Here is a 19,690-nt window from a genome sequence, read left to right on the forward strand (position 1 = left end):
GCCGAAATGGCCTCCTTCTGTGCTGTAAATTTCTATGTTTCTATGTGACGGACTCTGATGTTCTTTATTCTCCTCTTCAGGTTTGCTGCTGTCACGACGAGCAAAATTGTTGTTAAAGCTTCTTCAAAGTGGCCTGGCTGACTGTCATTGCAGCGAAGAATTCACACAGCAGTTCAGCAATGTCTGTCTTTTCATTCTGAGGGACTGCTTGGCTGAAACTGAAGAAGATGCTTCTGAGGTATCAACCCTGGATATTATGGGTTGTCTCCAAAGGCTGGAAAGGACCAGCCTTGTGGACGTGACGATTCCCAGGGAACTGGCTGAACTATGGAGTGAGAGAGCAGCTGAAAACTTCCAGAGGAGTGTCCCATTTATTGCTCAGCTTGTCAGAGACCTTTTCCCTCGCTTGGACACGATGGAATTTGATGCCGTTCCTGTACGGAGAGGTGTTTATCACTGCCACCCACGGGCAGTCAGGCGAGTTACCAGCTTTGAAGGTAATCAGCATGTTCCTTTCAAAACCCCTGTTTTGGGAAAGCATGCAACACTCGACATTTTCTGTCAACGATTCTCTTATCAAGCCACAATATATATTCCATTCTCTCTAAGAATGCAACATCACTGAATCAGCTGTAGCTCAGTGGTAGTAGTCTCGCTTCCTAGTGAGGTCAGCACATAATCTAGGCTGACACAACAGTGCAGTACTGAGGGCATGCTGCACTGTCGGAGGTGCTGTCTTTCGGATGAGATGTTAATCTGAGGCCCTGTCCACCCTCTCATATGGATATAAAATATCCCGTGGCACTATTTAGAAGAGAAAAGTTCTCCCTGGTGTCACGGCCAATATTTATCCCTCAAATCAATATCACTGAAAAAAGCAGATTATATGGTCATTATCAAATTGCTGTTTGTGGGATATTGCTGTGCGCAAGTTTACTGCCACGTTTCCTACATTACATCAGTGACTACACTTCAAAGGAACTTCATTAGCTAAGCACATTGTGATGTCCTACGGATGTGAAAGGCGCTATATAAATGCAAGTCTTTCATTCTCTCAAACTTTACACAGGAGATATCCTGCTTTTAGCTGCTCTTTCTGTCCCCATCCTGATTCTACCCAGCCCAGGGGTATGGGTAGGAGAGTAGGGGGTTTGGCCTCAGCTTTTGGAGAGTGAGGGGAGAATAGTGAGTGGGAGGTTTAAACTGGTGGCTGGGAGGGCACTGATGGCCAGGAATAGATGAGAAGTGTAAGGGTATGTGTACTGATGCACTTGGGACAGGTGATGTGTCTAGCAGGTGAGGGGGAACGCGAAGAGGTGGTGGAGGCCGCATGTGTGAAGCCTCTCAATGGGCTTAGCAGAAGAGGGTATTCCCTAGAATGGGAGTTTGGAAGCACGAGTCCTGGAAATTGGGTTCTGCAGTCGTGAGGGAATCTGGGAACGACAAATAAAAAAGCAGGTGGTGCTGGGAGTGGCAGCGAGGTTAGAGTTGGACGAAAGGGAGCAGTAAATGTTGGGCTGTGGTGAGGGGAGGGTGAAGAAATATAATGAAATTAAAACAAAATAAATTAAACATTATAAACTTAACTGACTTAGAAAACAGTGAAACAAAATGTCAGTGTGGATGATGCAGCACAGCACTGCCAGTGGTGGGATGATTGAATGGCAGGCATTACATTGCTACCTATCACAAGTAATCATCATCATAGGCAGTCCCACGAAACGAGGATGACTTGCTTCCACGCCGAAAACGAATGAATTCACAGGTGTTTCAATGATATTCCAGATCCCGAACTACATCGTGAAGGGTGGAAGATGCCTGTGCGTGGATATTTTTAACGTGTGGTGGCCATTGCACACCAGTCATCACACGGGCTTGACAGAGCTCGGTCTTGTTCCAGTGGCAAGGACCAACCAAGACGATTGGAGACCAGCTCTGCTGCACGGACCTAGTGCACACACATATCACAGTGTGGGCTGGCCCGTGCTGCCCCGGGCCCCAAACTCACGCCTCTCCTGGGCCCCGATCACATCCCTCCACGATAACTCACCGCTCCTTCGTCCTGACCGCAGCACCTGCTGTACCTGCCCGCATTGCAGTCAGCCATCGCCCTCCTGCAGCAGCACACGCTGCTCCCTGCAGTGGTGTGCCGCCGCACGCTGCTCCATCCAATGGCCTCGACCTGCTGATGGTCTTGCAGGCTGGGACCGCGCCGATTTCTGTCATACAAGCAGACTGTATTCGCACAGATTGCTAACTTCACTAAAGAATCACTAAATAATGACAACAGGAAACAGCTTGAGATGATATATGATATAATTGGGGCTAAAATTCCTATCGGAGGCTTCCTTCGGACGAACGGCTCCGACCGGAAATGTTTTTGTGTAAGTACCTGGTGGTCCCGGAGGCGCCTTCAATTGCGGTCGGTGGCCTTCGTTCCATGTGCAGCGTACGGGGAGAGGACATCCCCGTACGTGCGAAAAAGCTGGAGTCACGTGGGCCTGGACCACCAATCACTTGATAGTATTCTCATTGTTAAAAATTGGAACTCCGTTTTAAGAGTTCCCATTATTATCAATGAGAATAAACCCCCAAGACAAGAAACACAACATAATAAATAAATAAAACGCCTCACATATTTAAAATTAATTGAAATTAAAGTTAATTAAATGTTCTGGAAAAAAAAATGTTGACATTTTTTTCAATGTGTTTTAATATGGTTTAAAATAAACTTACCTTAATGGACAGGGTTTCTAATGTAAAAATGTGTTTTTTAAATTTAATTTTTATATGTTTTAAAACTCTTACGCTGGTAAGCAATGCGCCTGCTTTTACCAGGTGTAAGAGTTTGAAGGACATTCGCTGGGCAAGATTTGGGCAAATAACCCAATCTCTCCTGCACGGAGGTCCTTCTCCCGGGGATGCGGAGGATCTGTCGAGAGAAATCTTGACCGATCGGAAAAGCCATTTTTTTGGAGCATGCGCATCATGCCCCGTAAATCGCTTTTGCGAAGCCTCGCCGGGTCCATGCGCGCTTCATACAGACCCAGCGAGGCTGGAATTTTCAGCCCCATTGTCTCTGCCCATCTCCACCCTGGTGCTGCTGGAGTGAGTGCTATTATCAAAATCACAAATTGCATCCTATGTGACTGTGATCTAGTAAACTATCCCTCCTCATCCTTCTCAACCTATCTGCAGCCTTTGACACAGTTGACCACACCATCCTCCTCCAACACACCTCTCCTCCAGTGTCCAACTGAGTGGGGCTGCGCTCACCTGGTTCCATACTTATTTATTCAGTCATAGCCAGAGAATCTCCTGCAATTCCTTTTCTTCCTGGCCCCGCACCATTACCTCTGGAGTCAAATTTTACTTGATTAACGCTCCTGTGAAGTGCCGTAGGATGTTTTGCTATGTTAAAGGTGCTATATTGCTGGTTAAAGCGGTAGCATTGCTGGTTAAAGAGAAGATTAATGCAATAGTTAGGAAGGACATTAGCTTGGATGATGTGGAATCTATATAGGTAGAGCTGCAGAACACCGAAGGGCAAAAAACGTTAGTGGGAGTTGTGTACAGACCTCCAAACAGTAGTAGTGATGTTGGGGAGGGCATCAAACAGGAAATTAGGGGTGCATGCAATAAAGGTGCAGCAGTTATCATGGGTGACTTTAATATGCATATAGATTGGGCTAACCAAACTGGAAGCAATACGGTGGAGGAGGATTTCCTGAAGTGCATAAGGGATGGTTTTCTAGACCAATATGTCGAGGAACCAACTAGGGGGGAGGCCATTTTAGACTGGGTGTTGTGTAATGAGAGAGGATTAATTAGCAGTCTCGTTGTGCAAGGCCCCTTGGGGAAGAGTGACCATAATATGGTAGAATTCTACATTAGGATGGAGCATGAAACAGTTAATTCAGAGACCATGGTCCAGAACTTAAAGAAAGGTAACTTTGAAGGTATGAGGCATGAATTGGCTAGGATAGATTGGCGAATGATACTTAAGGTGTTGACTGTGGATGGGCAATGGCAGACATTTAGAGACCGCATGGATGAACTACAACAATTGTACATCCCTGTCTGGCGTAAAAATAAAAAAGGGACGGTGGCTCAACCGTGGCTATCAAGGGAAATCAGGGATATTATTAAAGCCAAGGAAGTGGCATACAAATTGGCCAGAAATAGTAGTGAACCCGGGGACTGGGAGACATTTAGAACTCGGCAGAGGAGGACAAAGGGTTTGATTAGGGCAGGGAAAATAGAGTACGAGAGGAAGCTTGCAGGGAACATTAAGACGGACTGCAAAAGTTTCTATCGATATGTCAAGAGAAAAAGGTTAGTAAAGACAAACGTAGGTCCCCTGCAGTCAGAATCAGGGGATGTCATAACTGGGAACAAAGAAATGGCAGACCAATTGAACAAGTACTTTGGTTCGGTATTCACTAAGGAGGACACAAACAACCTTCCGGATGTAAAAGGGGTCAGAGGGTCTAGTAAGAAGGAGGAACTGAGGGAAATCCTTATTAGTCGGGAAATTGTGTTGGGGAAATTGATGGGATTGAAGGCCGATAAATCCCCAGGGCCTGATGGACTGCATCCCAGAGTACTTAAGGAGGTGGCCTTGGAAATAGCGGATGCATTGACAGTCATTTTCCAACATTCCATAGACTCTGGATCAGTTCCTATGGAGTGGAGGGCAGCCAATGTAATCCCACTTTTTAAAAAAAGGAGGGAGAGAGAAAACACGGAATTATAGACCGGTTAGCCTGACATCGGTAGTGGGTAAAATGATGGAATCAATTATTAAGGATGTCATAGCAGCGCATTTGGAAAGAGGTGACATGATAGGTCCAAGTCAGCATGGATTTGTGAAAGGGAAATCATGCTTGACAAATCTTCTGGAATTTTTTGAGGATGTTTCCAGTAGAGTGGACAAGGGAGAACCAGTTGATGTGGTGTATTTGGACTTTCAGAAGGCTTTCGACAAGGTCCCACACAAGAGATTAATGTGCAAAGTTAAAGCACATGGGATTGGGGGTAGTGTGCTGATGTGGATTGAGAACTGGTTGGCAGACAGGAAGCAAAGAATAGGAATAAATGGGTACTTTTCAGAACGGCAGGCAGTGACTAGTGGGGTACCACAAGGTTCTGTGCTGGGGCCCCAGCTGTTTACATTGTACATTAATGATTTAGACGAGGGGATTAAATGTAGTATCTCCAAATTTGCGGATGACAGTGTGAGCTTGCGAGGAGGATGCTATGAGGCTGCAGAGTGACTTGGATAGGTTAGGTGAGTGGGCAAATGCATGACAGATGAAGTATAATGTGGATAAATGTGAGATTATCCACTTTGGTGGTAAAAACAGAGAGACAGACTATTATCTGAATGGTGACAGATTAGGAAAAGGGGAGGTGCAACGAGACCTGGGTATCATGGTACATCAGTCATTGAAGGTTGGCATGCAGGTACAGCAGGCGGTTAAGAAAGCAAATGGCATGTTGGCCTTCATAGCGAGGGGATTTGAGTACAGAGGCAGCGAGGTGTTACTACAGTTGTACAGGGCCTTGGTGAGGCCACACCTGGAGTATTGTGTACAGTTTTGGTCTCCTAACTTGAGGAAGGACATTCTTGCTATTGAGGGAGTGCAGCGAAGGTTCACCAGTCTGATTCCCGGGATGGCGGGACTGACATATCAAGAAAGACTGGATCAACTGAGCTTGTATTCACTGGAGTTCAGAAGAATGAGAGGGGATCTCATAGAAAAGTTAAAAATTCTGACGGGTTTAGACAGGTTAGATGCAGGAAGAATGTTCCCACTGTTGGGGAAGTCCAGAACCAGGGGTCACAGTCTAAGGATAAGGGGTAAGCCATTTAGGACTGAGATGAGGAGAAACTTCTTCACCCAGAGAGTGGTGAACCTGTGGAATTCTCTTCCACAGAAAGTTGTTGAGGCCACTCACTAAATATATTCAAAAAGGAGTTAGATGTAGTCCTTACTACTCGGGGGATCAAGGGGTATGGTGAGAAAGCAGGAATGAGGTACTGAAGTTGCATGTTCAGCCATGAACTCATTGAATGGCGGTGCAGGCTCGAAGGGCCGAATGGCCTATTCCTGCACCTATTTTCTATGTTTCTATATAAATATAAGTTGTTGTTATATGCTGCCCGTGGAGAAGAAATACATGAGATGGGAGTTGATAGGTGAGTGGGCAGGAATCCAGCGTCATATTCTGCTATCCTCACCCAGAAGGAAACCCTTACCATTCATTGCATAGATTAGTGAACACTGCGTGGAAGATACAGCAAGAGCGGCAAGGTCGGGGCGAAGAACGGCAAGAGACTGTAGAGGGACATGATCGGGGTCTAGGGGAAGGGGTGAGTTCAGGGCCAGGGGCCCAGGGGCAGCACGGGCCAGCCCACACTGCAATATATGTGCGCACTGGGTCCGTGCAGCAAAGCAGGTCTCCAGTTGTTTTGGGTAACCCTTGCCACTGGACCAAGACCAAGCTCTATCAAGCCCGTGTGGTGGCTGGTGTGCAACGGCCACCCCACGTTTAAAAAAAAATCCACGCACAGGCATCTTCCGCCCTTCAGGGTGTAGTTTAGCTCCTTCATTGAAACACCTGTGAACTCATCCTTTTTTGGCGTGAAAGCAAGTCATCCTCGTTTCGAGGGACCGCCTATGATGATGATGATAATAGTGAACATGTTGTTAATTGTGGCGATAGCCTTGTATTTTGTTGTCTGAAATTTCAGTCCATATGTGTTTTTTTTTCTAGGGCTTCCTGCAAGGATCATTCGGAAAGTGATTGAGCCCAAATCTGTACTGCCGCCGGTGAATGAGGAAAGAACAAGCTTTGGAAGCCAGGCTGAAGAATTTACACGGCTGTGTCTGAAAACGGCTGATGCTCTTCAAAGGGTGCAGGACTATCAGTCCAAAGGGACAATAACAACGCTGAGAAGAAACTTGGACAAACAAGACGTTGCCACGGAAATCAGAAGGGTTTTGGCAACTGAAGCCTTTGGGTGCAGTTGCTTCGACTCTGGCGTGAGGGCACGGCTCCTGACGCTTGTTGAGTTTGATCCGCTCTCCTGCAATAAGCCTCTGTTTCTGAGCCTTCATTATGACACCTTCCTGTCCTTAGCCGAATCTTTGAAGGCCAACGACAGGCAGTGTTTCCAGTTTGTTTTCGAAGAGGTTCACATGTATCAGTGTAAGGAAGGACTGCACGGCATGCGGAGTGTGCGGGGTCCGGTGGCGATTGACGGAGGAATAGAGGAGGTGTTCCAGTTTTCCACCACCGGCCGCGCCTCCTTCTTGGTCCAGCTCCATTGCAGAGGCTACAGAGACGGTCAGTATTTCCAGTGTAACCAGCCGCTCCTGTACAAGATGTCCAACGTGTCCGGCACTTTGCCCCAGGAGGCCGAGGGAGCCGGCACGGTGGTTGCCAATCAGGCTGGCACAACTTGGCTCCGAGAAAGTCCCAGTGGAGGATTGAAGGAAATTGCAGAGAGGATCGCGCAGAGTTGCGGTGGGACTGTAGAAACAGGGAGTTGCTGTTTCCTCATCAATTCGTGGAGCGCAGAGTGTGAAATCAGGCTCCTTTACAAAGATGACACCATCACCGCGATGGCTGAAAGAAATGCGGACATTTATTGACCTCTGAGCTGCCATCAAACCCCCCTCTCTGACTTTGGAATGTTGGATTGTGAAACAGTATGGTACAAATCACTAGAGAAATACCACCAACGATGTCTCCGCAAGATCCTGCAAATCCCTTGGAAGGACAGATGCACCAACATTAGCGTCCTCAACCAGGCCAACATACCCAGCTTTGAAGCACTGACCACACTTGATCAGCTCCGCTGGGCGGGCCACATCGTTCCATGCCTGACACAAGACTCCCAAAGCAAGCGCTCTACTTGGAACTCCTGCATGTCAAACGAGCCCAAGGTAGGCAGAGGAAACGTTACAAGGACACCCTCAAAGATAAAATGCAACATCCCCACCGACACCTGGGAGTCCCTGGCCAAAGGCCATCCTAAGTGGAGGACGTGCGTCCGGGAGGGCGCTGAGCACCTCGAGTCTCATCGCCGAGAGCATGCAGAAACCAGGAGCGTGCAGCAAACCTGTCCCACCCACCTTTTCCCTCAACGACTGTCTGTTCCACCTGTGACAGACTGTAATTCCTGTATCGGACTGTTCAATCACCTAAGAACTCATTTTTTGAGTGGAAGCGAGTCTTCCTCGATTTTGACAATGATGCTGACGATACGATTTTCACCGAGATTAGAAGATTCTCTCGATGAGCAGCCTCTCGGTGTGACCTTGGCTTGTGCCACATTCATGCCAGTGTTAGTTGGAGGCAGGCATGCAGCCATTTAACCAAACTTTCGGCTACTGGTTTGTTGCTTAAGTGGCCAGTGCTGCAGATGGAAAGTGTAAAATTCTTCACGCTAGTTCCAGGCAGCAGCCACCAACCAACTCGCCGACCCGGGCACAGCATGAAGGTCCATGCTGGGAGGGGAGGGGAGGCATGCTCACCTAGAAAACCTTCAGAAGCTCATATCAAAAATGGTCAGTTTTAGAATACTTTCAATTCACTTATGGATGAAGCAAGTTACGTCTTCGTCAATTTACAGGAGGTTGGTGACTGCAATAGCTGAAGTGAGATCAATCAAGGATAAAAGGACAGAGAGCTTTTACTCTGTGAATTCATCACTTTTCACTGGCATTGTTTTCATGGGTGGCCACAGCTCATTTTGTTGGAGCAAGATCTTGCAGGCCGGAAGTAAAAACATATTTTCTCTTTTTTTTGTAATCCCGTGTTTTTTTGCTCACCGCCCGCATCATGCAGGACAAGAAACGGAGGCAGTGCCAATAGATCACAAAACTTTACAACAAGAAAATAATTCTCAGCCTCCCACACCCTGTAACTAAGGATATGGCTACTGCAGGAGTCTGGGGGGAAACAGTCCTTCTGTCTGTGTGTCTCTCCTCTGTCTATCTGTCTGCTCCATCCGTCTGTGTGTCTGTACTCTGTCTGCCTCTCTGGCCCTTCCCGTCTGTGTATCTACTCTGTCTGCCTCTCTGGCCCTTCCCGTCTGTGTATCTACTCTCTGCCTCTCTGGCCCTTCCCGTCTGTGTGTCTGTACTCTGTCTGCCTCTCTGGCCCTTCCCGTCTGTGTATCTACTCTGTCTGCCTCTCTGGCCCTTCCCGTCTGTGTATCTACTCTCTGCCTCTCTGGCCCTTCCCGTCTGTGTCTCTATCTGTCTCTCTGGCCCTTCCCGTCTGTGTATCTCTTTCCCACGACTTCTGTATTTCCCTCATCATTCCTTCTGTCTGAGTCTCCATTCTCCTTCTCATTATCTCTCCTTCCCCTCAGTGTCTCTTTCGCCTTCCATTTTTTCAATCCCTATCGGCTCCCTTCCTCACGTGACTTCGTTCCATCTGTCTCTCTCTACTCCACCCTAATTGTTTGTCTCTGCTCATTTGCTTCTGTCGTTCACTTCATTCAGCTGTCTCTTTCTCTCAACTGTCTCTTTTATGTGACCCTCCTTCCCTTCTGTATGTTTCTCTCATCCATCCCATCTGTGAGTGTCTGCTCCTCAGTCTCTCCCTTTTCCTTCTTTCCTCTGCCGTCACTCTTACGTTCCTTATGTTTCTCTACTCTTCCCTACTTTCTGTTCCTTCCCATTGCTTTCTCACCCATTCTTATCCTCTCCGCAAGGTTCCCTCCTTTCCTTCTATGCCCACTCTGTCTGTCTCTCACACACACACTCTCAATCACTCTCTCTCAATCACTCTCTCTCTCTCTCTCTCTCTCTCTCTCTCTCTCTCTGTCATCCTCACTCTCCATCATTCTCTCTGTCGCTCTATCTCTCTCTCCCCTCTGCATTTTCTGGTTTGATCCCTCTATTTCTGTGTCTCCATTTTTTTTAGTTTGCTTTGTCCCCTTTTCAAATTTGTGCATCTCTCCTTTTTCTGGTTTGCCCTCTTTCTCCCCATTTCTGGTCTGTTCTGTCTGTCTCCCTCTCTGCTGTTCTCTCTCCCCGCCTGTCTTGCACACTGATTTGAGCCTCTGTTTCTGTTCCAACCTGCCAGTTAGAATGTACCGTTGCAGACCCCCATCTGTAACACGATGTGAGTGTTGAGTTGTTCAACATCGAAGATAATATCAGATCTAAAAGTTACAATTTTTTTTAAAGTCTTATCTAATCCTAGAAATGGTCACATTTGGCACATGTATTTATTGTAACTTTTGTTGTGCTTTATGCATTATGGCAACAGCTAATGCAATAGGATGTTCAAATATATTTTCACGGAAAATAAATTATATAAGGATCAATTTTGCTGAAAGATTGCTGCTAGTACATAGTTACAGGACTAGCTGCAGTGAATGTAACTGTTTGTGAGAACATTGAAACATAGAATTCTACCTGATCTTTCCATTGGAAAATTGGATGTATAGCAAGAAATGTGCTCAATAGATCTAAATAAAAGAGTACATAAAAAACATTTAAATGGAGTAACTTTATTAAGCACTGCCAGTGTCAGCTGTGGCTCAGTGGGTAGCACACTCACCTCTGAGTCAGAAGGTTATGGGTTCAAGTCCCACTCCAGAGACTTGAGTGCATAATCTTGACTGACACTTCAGTGCAGTATTGAGGCAATGCTGTACTGTCAGAGGTGCCGTCTTTTAGATGAGACGGTAAACTGAGGTCCTGTCTGCCGTCTCAGGTAGATGTAAAAGATCCCATGGATCTATTTTTCAAAAGTTCTCCCTGGTGTCTTGGCCAATATTTATCCCACAACCAAAATCATTAAAACAGATTATCATTTATCTCATTGGTGCTTGAGGGACCTTGCTGTGCATAAATTGGCTGCCGCATTTCCTACATTACAATAGTAACAACACTTCAGAAAGTACTTAATTAGCTGTAAAGCGCTTTGGGACAGCTTGAGGTCATGAAAGGTGCTATATAAATGTAAGTCTTTCTTTCAGTCTCAAAGAATGTATTGGCCTCTATTCCTTCATTTATAAATATTGTGAAAAGCTGCTGGCCCAGTACAGATCTTTGTGGAACACCACTAGTCACATCCTACCAATTGGAGTACACTTATCCCTACTCTCCATCTTCTACCTCCAAACCAATTCTCTACTCATGTCGCTAGGTTCCCTCCAATTCCATGTGCTCTCATTTTAGTTAAACAGTCAATGGCCCCAAGTTTCCACATGATTTGCTCCTGATTTTTAGGAGCAACTGGTGTAGAACGGAGTATCTTAGAAATTGGAATTCTCCACATTTAGTTTTCTCAGTTCTAGTCAGGTAGAACAGTTTCATTTTGGAACAGAATTTTTTTTTCAAAAGGGGGCGTGTCCGGCCACTGACGCCTGATTTCAAAGTTTCCACAGTGAAAACGTACTCCAAACTAACTTAGAATGGAGTAAGTGAAGATTTTTGTATGCTTGAAAAAACCTTGTCTACACTTTAAAAATCAGGCGCAGGTTACAAATCAGGCGTAGGGAATGGTGGGGGGTGGTGTTTAAAGGGAAGTTTACAAACATTAAACACTTCAGTTTTACAAATAAAGAGCCATCGTCAATAATAAATGATAAATACATCAATAAATCAACCAAAAAAATTAATAAGAAATAATTTTTTTTTAAATCAATAAATAAAACATTTTCTACTTATTGACTGCAGCACCGGGAGCCCTCCAATATCGTGCTGGGATGCCCCCCTCAGTGTGTCTCTGTCAGTGTCTGTGTTTCTGACAGCGAGGGGAGGGGAAGGAGGGGGGTAGAGGGAGAGAGGGGGGGAGCAGAGGGAGGGAAGGGGGAGGGATAGGGAGAAGGGGGAGGGATAGGGGAGGGGGGAGAAAGGAGATTGGGGAGGGGGGAGAAAGGAGATTGGGGGGGTGGGGGGGAAGGAGATTGAGGGGGTGGGGGGGAAGGAGAAGGGGGAGGGAGGCTGAACGGGCCAGGCTCGAGACTTCGGGCAGGGCCTGTCCCCAGCACCAGATTTACAGGTAGGTGGCGTTGGGTCGGATCGGGGGGGGTGGTGGGAGGGAGATCGGTTCGGGTCGGGGCGGGGGGGAGGGTGGGAGGGAGAGGGAGGTCAGGTCGGATCCAAACCGGGGGTGGGGGGGGGAGCGGGAGTCGGGTCGGGTCTGGAGGCGGGGGGGGGAGCGGGAGTCTGGTCAGGTCCGGAGGCGGGGGGGGAGCGGGAGTCAGGTCGTGTCCGGGGACGGGGGAGCGGGAGTCGGGTCGGGTCCGGAGGTGGGGGGGGGAGCGGGAGTCAGGTCGGGTCCGGTCCGGGGATGGGGGGGTGGGGGGGGAGCGGGAGTCGGGTCGGTGTCGGGTCCGATTGGGGGTGGGGGGGAGTGGGAGTCGGGTTGGGGGGGAGGGGGTGGGAGCGGGAGTCGGGTAGGGTCCGCCTTCGGGGGGGGTGGGAGAGGAGCGGGGATCGGGTCCGGAGGCGGGGGGGGGGGGGGAGTCGGGTTGGGTCCGGAGGCGGGGGGGGGGGGGGAGCGGGAGTCGGGGAGCGGGAGTCGGGTCCGATTGGCGCGGGGTGGGGAGCGGGAGTCGGGTCGGTGTCGGGTCCGGTCCGGAGGCGGGAAGCGGGAGTCGAGTCGGGTCGGGAGGAAGCAGGAGCTGGGCGTGGGAGGAGCCTTATTCACGCAGCCCCAGTGAGGCCATTTGGCCAGGGCTAGGGGCTGCGTGCTTCGGGCCCCTCCCACACAGTTTCGGGCGCCTGGAGCTACTGAGCAGAGGTCCCGGCATTGTTTTCAGCGCAGGGACCTGGCTCCGCCCCCCCCCCCCCCCCCCCACAGCTTGTGCTGCGCTGCTCCGAGGGCCAGAGGACCTGCAGGGAGGTGGAGAATACGGAGGGTTTTTTTAGGCGCACTTTGTGGCGCGAAAAATGGGCGTCCAGGTCGGGACTGCGCCATTCTAGGCGCGGCTCGAAACTTGGGCCCATCATGTGGAACCTTATCGAATGTCTTCTGGAATTTCTTTAAACAACATCCATAGACACCCTCTTATCAACCATGTCAGTTACCTCCACAAAAAAATTCAACTAAGTTAATTAGACATGACTTTCTCTTTACAAATCCATGCTGGCTCACTCTGATCAGCTCATAGTTGTTCAATCGATCAGGCACTTTGTCCTTCATAACAGATTTGAGTAAGTTCCCCACAACAGATATTAAATGAGTAGGCATATTTCCTAGTTTATCTCTCCTACCCTTCTTAAATAATGGGCTGACGTTGGCATTCTCGCTGGCATTTTGAAGGAGGTGCTTTGATGCTAAGTGGCCTCTTACAGGGGCAAACAGTATTAACGCTGTCAATCAGCTGTCTCGGCTGTGAGGAAGGAGGGTGGGGATAGCAAAGAGATGCCAGACAAAATCATGTAGTTAAGTTTGTGGGTGAGTGATGGAGCAGTACAGCAACCAATTCCTATTGCTGCTTCATGCGATAGGTATGGGGAGCATCGCCATGTTTGGCACTGTAAGGCATCCTTCCATGGACACGAAGTGTCAGCCAGGCCCAATGACCTGTACAGCACAGTGAAGGAGAGCAAGAGAGAAACAGAAGTAAAGTCGACTCAGAGAGAAATGGAAATAAAGGAGAGAAAAATAAATAAAGTGAGAGCAAAACAGAAATAGAGAGTGAGAGATCCTCTGTTTAGCCCTTGTTCACATTTACCCCTCTTTAGCTCTCTTCAGCCGTTGATATGGTTGACCACGCCATCCTCCTCCAAAGCCTCTCCTTTGTTTACTAGCTGGGTGGCACTGCCTTCGCCTGGTTCCATTCTGATTTATTCAGTCGTAGCCAGAGAATTACCTGCAATGGTTTCGCTTCCTGCTCTGGTACGGTTACCTCTGAAATCCCCCAAGGATCTAACCTTGGCCAACTCTTATTTCTCATCTACATACTGCCCCTTGGCGAAATCATCTGAAAACACAACAGCAAGTTCCACATGTACACTGGCAACACCCAGCTCTACCTCACCACCTCTCTCGACCCCTCCACTGCCTCTGATTTGTCACGCTGCTGGTCCGACATCCAGGACTGGATGAGCATAAATTTCCTCCAATTAAATATTGGAAAAACCAAAGTGGTTGACTTCGGTTCCTGCTACAAACTGCGTTCCCCAGAACCCAACTCCATCCCTCTCCCTGGCCACTGCCTGAGGCTGAACCAGACCATTGGCAAACTTGCTGTCCAATTTGACCCTAAGCTGAGCTTCCAACCTCATATCCTCTCCATCATTGAGACTACTTCCACCTCCATAACATCAACTGTCTTCATTCCACCCTCAGCTCATCTGCTGAAACTCTCATCCATGCTTTGTTACATCTAGACTTGACTATCCCAAAGGAATTCCGCTCCATCCATGTGCAGCTGGTGTGCGACCATACTCAGCGAATCATGCAGGTCGTAGCCCGGTATCATGGCAGCAGTCATGATGCCTTCATTCTGTGGCAGCCGGCTGTCCCTTCTGCAATTGAGCCACCAAGACAAACCAGAGGGTGGCTACTGGGTGACCAGGGCTATCCAATAATAACATGGCTCATGACTCAATACACATGTGGGCAACATTCACACAACGAAAACCATGCAGCCACATGAAATATCCTTCAGCACACCATTGCTGTGCTGAAGCAATGCAAGAGTTTCTATAGGTATATAAAAAGGGAAAAGAGTGGCTAAAGTAAATGTTGGTCCCTTAGAGGACGAGACCGGGGAATTAGTAATGGGAACATGGAGATGGCAGAAACTCTTGACAAATATTTTGTATCAGAGGACACTATAGAGGGGGAGGAACTTGACACACGTCACAATCACCAAGGAGGTGGCACTCAGTAAGATAATGGGACTAAAGGCGGATAAAACCCCTGGACCTGATGGCTTGCATCCTAGGGTCTTAAGAGAAGTAGCGGCAGGGATTGTGGATGCATTGGTTGTAATTTACCAAAATTCCCTGGATTCTGGGGAGGTCCCAGCAGATTGGAAAACTGCAAATGTAACGCCCCTATTTTAAAAAGGAGGCAGACAAAAAGCAGGAAACTACAGACCAGTTAGCCTAACATCTGTGGTTGGGAAAATGTTGGGAGTCCATTATTAAAGAAGCAGTAGCAGGATACTTGGATAAGCAAAATTCGGTCAGGCAGAGTCAGCATGGATTTATGAAGGGGAAGTCATGTTTGACAAATTTGCTGGTGTTCTTTGAGGATGTAATGAACAGGGTGGATAAAGGAGAACCAGTGGATGTGGTGTATTTAGACTTTAAGAAGGCATTTGACAAGGTGCCACATAAAAGGTTACTGCACAAGATAAAAATTCACGGGATTGGGGGTAATATATTAGCATAGATAGAGGATTGGCTGGCTAACTAACAGAAAACTGGTTCATTCTCGGGTTGGCAATCAGTAACTAATGGGGTGCCGCAGAGATCAGTGCTGGGACCCCAACTGATTACAATCTACATTAACGACTTGGAAGAAGGGACTGAGTGTAACGTAGCCAAGTTTGCTGATGATACAAAGATGGGAGGAAAAGCAATGTGTGAGGAGGACACAAAAAATCAGCAAAAGGTCATAGACAGGCTAAGTGAGTGGGCAAAAATTTGGCAGATGGAATATAATGTTAGAAAGTGTGAGGTCATGCACTTTGGCAGAAAAAAATCAACGAGCAAATTATTATTTAAATGGAGAAAGATTGCAAAGTGCTGCAGTACAGCGGGACCTGGGGTTACTTATGCATGAAACACAAAAGGATAGTATGCAGGTACAGCAAGTAATCAGGAAGGCCAATGGAATCTTAGTCTTTATTGCAAAGGGGAGAGAAACGTAGAAAATAGGTGCAGGATTAGGCCATTTGGCCCTTCGAGCCTGCACCACCATTCAATAAGATCATGGCTGATCATTCACCTCAGTACATCTTTCCTGCTTTCTCTCCATACCCCTTGATCCCTTTAGCCGTAAGGGCCTTATCTAACTCCCTCTTGAATATATCCAGTGAACTGGCATCAACAACTCTCTGGGGCAGGGAATTCCACAGGTTAACAACTCTCTGAGTGAAGAAGTTTCTCCTCATCTCAGTCCTAAATGGCTTACCCCTTGTCCTTAGATTATGTCTCCTGGTTGTGGACTTCCCCAACATCGGGAACATTCTTCCCGCATCTAACCTGTCCAATCCAGTCAGAATTTTATATGTTTCTATGAGATCCCATCTCACTCTTCTAAACTCCAGTGAATACAGGCCCAGTCGATCCAGTCTCTCCTCATATGTCAGTCCTGCCATCCTGGGAATCAGTCTGGTGAACCTTCGCTGCACTCCCTCAATAGCAAGAACGTCCTTCCTCAGATTAGGAGACCAAAACTGAACACAATATTCCAGGTGAGGCCTCACTAAGGCCCTGTACAACTGCAGTAAGACTTCCCTGCTCCTATACTCAAATCCTCTAGCTATGAAGGCCAACATACCATTTGCCTTCTTCACTGCCTGCTGTACCTGCATGCCAACTTTCAATGACTGATGTATCATGACACCCAGGTCTCGTTGCACCTCCCCTTTTCCTAATCTGCCGCCATTCAGATAATATTCTGCCTTCAGGTGCCTTCATGTTTTTGCCACCAAAGTCGATAACCTCACATTTATCCACATTATACTGCATCTGCCACGCGTTTGCCCACTCACCTAACCTGTCCAAGTCACCCTGCAGCCTTTTAACATCCTCCTCACAGCTCACACCACCACCCAGCTTAATGTCATCTGCAAACTTGGAGATATTACACTCAATTCTCTCATCGAAATCATTAATGTATATTGTAAATAGCTGGGGTCCCGGCACTGAGCCCTGCGGTACCCCACTAGTCACTGCCTGCCATTCTGAAAAGGACCCGTTTATCCTGACCCTCTGCTTCCTGTCTGCCAACCAATTCTCTATCCACATCAGTACATTACCCCCAATACCATGTGCTTTAATCTTGCACACCAATCTCTTGTGTGGGACCTTGTCAAACGCCTTTTGAAAGTCCAATTCATCACATCCACTGGTTCTCCCTTGTCCACTCTACTAGTTACATCCTCAAAAACTTCTAGAAGATTTGTCAAGCAGGATTTCCCTTTCATAAATCCATGCTGACTTGGACCGATCCTGTCACTGCTTTCCAAATGTGCTGCTATTTCATCTTTAATAATTGATTCCAACATTTTTCCCACTACTGATGTCAGGCTAACCAGTGTATAATTACCCGTTTTCTCTCTCATTCCTTTCTTAAAAAGTGGTGTTATATTAGCTACCCTCCAGTCCATAGGAACCAGTCCAGAGTCGATAGACTGTTGGAAAATGATCACCAATGCATCCACTATTTCTAGGGCTACTTCCTTAAGTACTCTGGGATGCAGACTATCAGGCCCTGGGGATTTATCGGCCTTCAATCCCATCAATTTCCCTAACACAATTTCCCGCCAATAGGGATTTCCTTCAGTTCCTCCTTCTCTCTAGACCCTCAGTCTAGTATTTCCCTTGTATTTCCAGAAGGTTATTTGTGTTTTCCTTCGTGAAGACAGAACCAAAGTATTTGTTTAACTGGTCCGCCATTTCTTTGTTCCTCATTTATAAATTCACCTGAATCTGACTGCAAGGGACCTACGTTTGTTTTCACTAATCTTTTTTCTCTTCACATATCTATAGAAGCTTTTTCAGTCAGTATTTATGTTCCCAGCAAGCTTCCTCTCATACTCTATTTTCCCCCTCCTAATTAAACCCTTTGTCCTCCTCTGCTGTATTACAAAATTCTCCCAGTCCTCAGGTTTGCTGCTTTTTCTGGCCAATTTATATGCCTCCGCCTTGGATTTAACACTATCCTTAATTTCCCTTGTTAGCCACGGTTGAGCCACCTTCCCCGTTTTATTTTTACTCCAGACAGGGATGTACAATTTTCATCCATGTGATCTTTAAATGTTTGCCATTGTCTATCCACTGTCAATCCTTTAAGTATCACTAGCCAGTCTACTCTAGCCAATTCACATCTTATACCATCGAAGGTACATTTCCTTAAGGACCCTAGTCTCTGAATTAGCTGTGTTACTCTCCATCTTAATAAAGAATTCTACTATATTATGGTCACTCTTCCCCAAGGGACCTCGCACAACAAGATTGTCAATTAGTCCTTTCTCATTACACATCACCCAGTCTAGGATGGCCAGCCCTCTAGTTGGTTCCTCGACATATTGGTCTAGGAAACCATCCCTAATACACTCCAGGAAATCTTCTTCCACCACATTGCTACTAGTTTGGTTAGCTCAATCAACATGTAGATTAAAGTCGCCCATGATAACTGCTGTACCTTTATTGCATGCATCACTAATTTCTTGTTTGATGCTGTCCCCAACCTCACTACTACTGTTTGATGGTCTGTACACAACTCCCACTAGCGTTTTCTGCCCTTTGGTATTCTGTAGCTCCACCAATACAGATTCCACATCATCCAAGCTAATGTCCTTCCTTACTATTGCATTAATTTTCTCTTTAACCAGCAACGCCACCCCAGCTCCTTTTCCTTTCTGTCTATCCTTCCTAAATGTTGAATACCCCTGGATGTTGAGTTCCGAGCCTTGGTCATCCTGGATCCATGTCTCTGTGATGCCAACTACATCATATCCGTTAACTGCTAGCTGCGCAGTTAATTCGTCCACCTTATTCCGAATACTTCTCGCATTGAGGCACAAAGCCTTCAGGCTTGTCTTTTTAACACCCTTTGCCGCTTTAGAATTTTGCTGTAATGTGGCCCTTTTTGCTTTTTGCCTTGGGTTTCTCTGCTCTCCACTTTTACTTTTCTTCTTTCTATCTTTTGCTTCTGCCCCTATTCTACTTCCCTCTGTCTCCCTGCATAGGTTCCCATCCCCCTGACATATTAGTTTATCCCTTCCCCAACAGCACTAGCAAACACTCTCCCTAGGACATTGGTTCCGGTCCTGCCCAGGTGCAGACCGTACGGTTTGTACTGGTCCCACCTCCCCCAGAACCGGTTCCAATGTCCGAGGAATTTGAATCCCTCCCTTCTGCACCACTCCTCAAGCCACGTATTCATCTGAGCTATCCTGCGTTTCCTACTCTGAAGTATAAAAGCAGGGCAGTCTTGCTACAGCTACACAGGGTATTGGTGAGGCCGCACCTGGAATACTGCGTGTAGTTTTGGTTTCCATATTTACGAAAGGAAATACTTGCTTTGGAAGCAGTTCAGAGAAGGTTCACTAGGTTGATTCTGGGGATGAAGTGGTTGATTTATGAGGAAAGGTTGAGTAGCTTGGGCTTCTACTCATTGGAGTTCACAAGAATGAGAGGTGATCTTATCGAAATGTATAAGATTATGAGGGGGCTTGACAGGGTGGATGCAGAGAGGATATTTCCACTGATAGGGGAGACTAGAACTAGAGGGCATAATCTTAGAATAAGGGGCCCCCCATTTAAAACTGAGATGAGCATAAATTTCTTCTCTGAGAGTTGTAAATCTGTGGAATTCGCTGCCTCATAGAGCTGTGGAAGCTGGGACATTGAATAAATTGAAGACAGAAATAGACAGTTTCTTAAACGATAAAGGGTTATGGGGAGCGGGCGGGGAAGTGGACCCGAATCCATGATCGGATCACTCATGATCGTATTAAATG

General features: G+C 47.1%; 1 protein-coding gene across 2 annotated transcripts in view; it reads left to right on the forward strand.

Moving 5' to 3' along the window:
* The window catches only part of LOC139276322 (uncharacterized), a 66,085-nt gene extending 55,257 nt beyond the window's left edge, over positions 1-10,828 (forward strand). For both annotated transcript variants that reach the window (XM_070894135.1, XM_070894136.1), the window contains 2 exons: positions 81-497; positions 6,781-10,828. In XM_070894135.1, the coding sequence (XP_070750236.1) occupies positions 81-497; positions 6,781-7,661 (1,298 nt within the window). In that variant the 3' untranslated portion in view covers positions 7,662-10,828. The remainder of the gene's footprint in view (positions 1-80; positions 498-6,780) is intronic.
* Positions 10,829-19,690: the final 8,862 nt, after the last annotated feature.

This window comes from Pristiophorus japonicus, chromosome 11 (assembly GCF_044704955.1).
Source record: "Pristiophorus japonicus isolate sPriJap1 chromosome 11, sPriJap1.hap1, whole genome shotgun sequence".
NCBI lineage: Eukaryota > Metazoa > Chordata > Chondrichthyes > Pristiophoridae > Pristiophorus > Pristiophorus japonicus.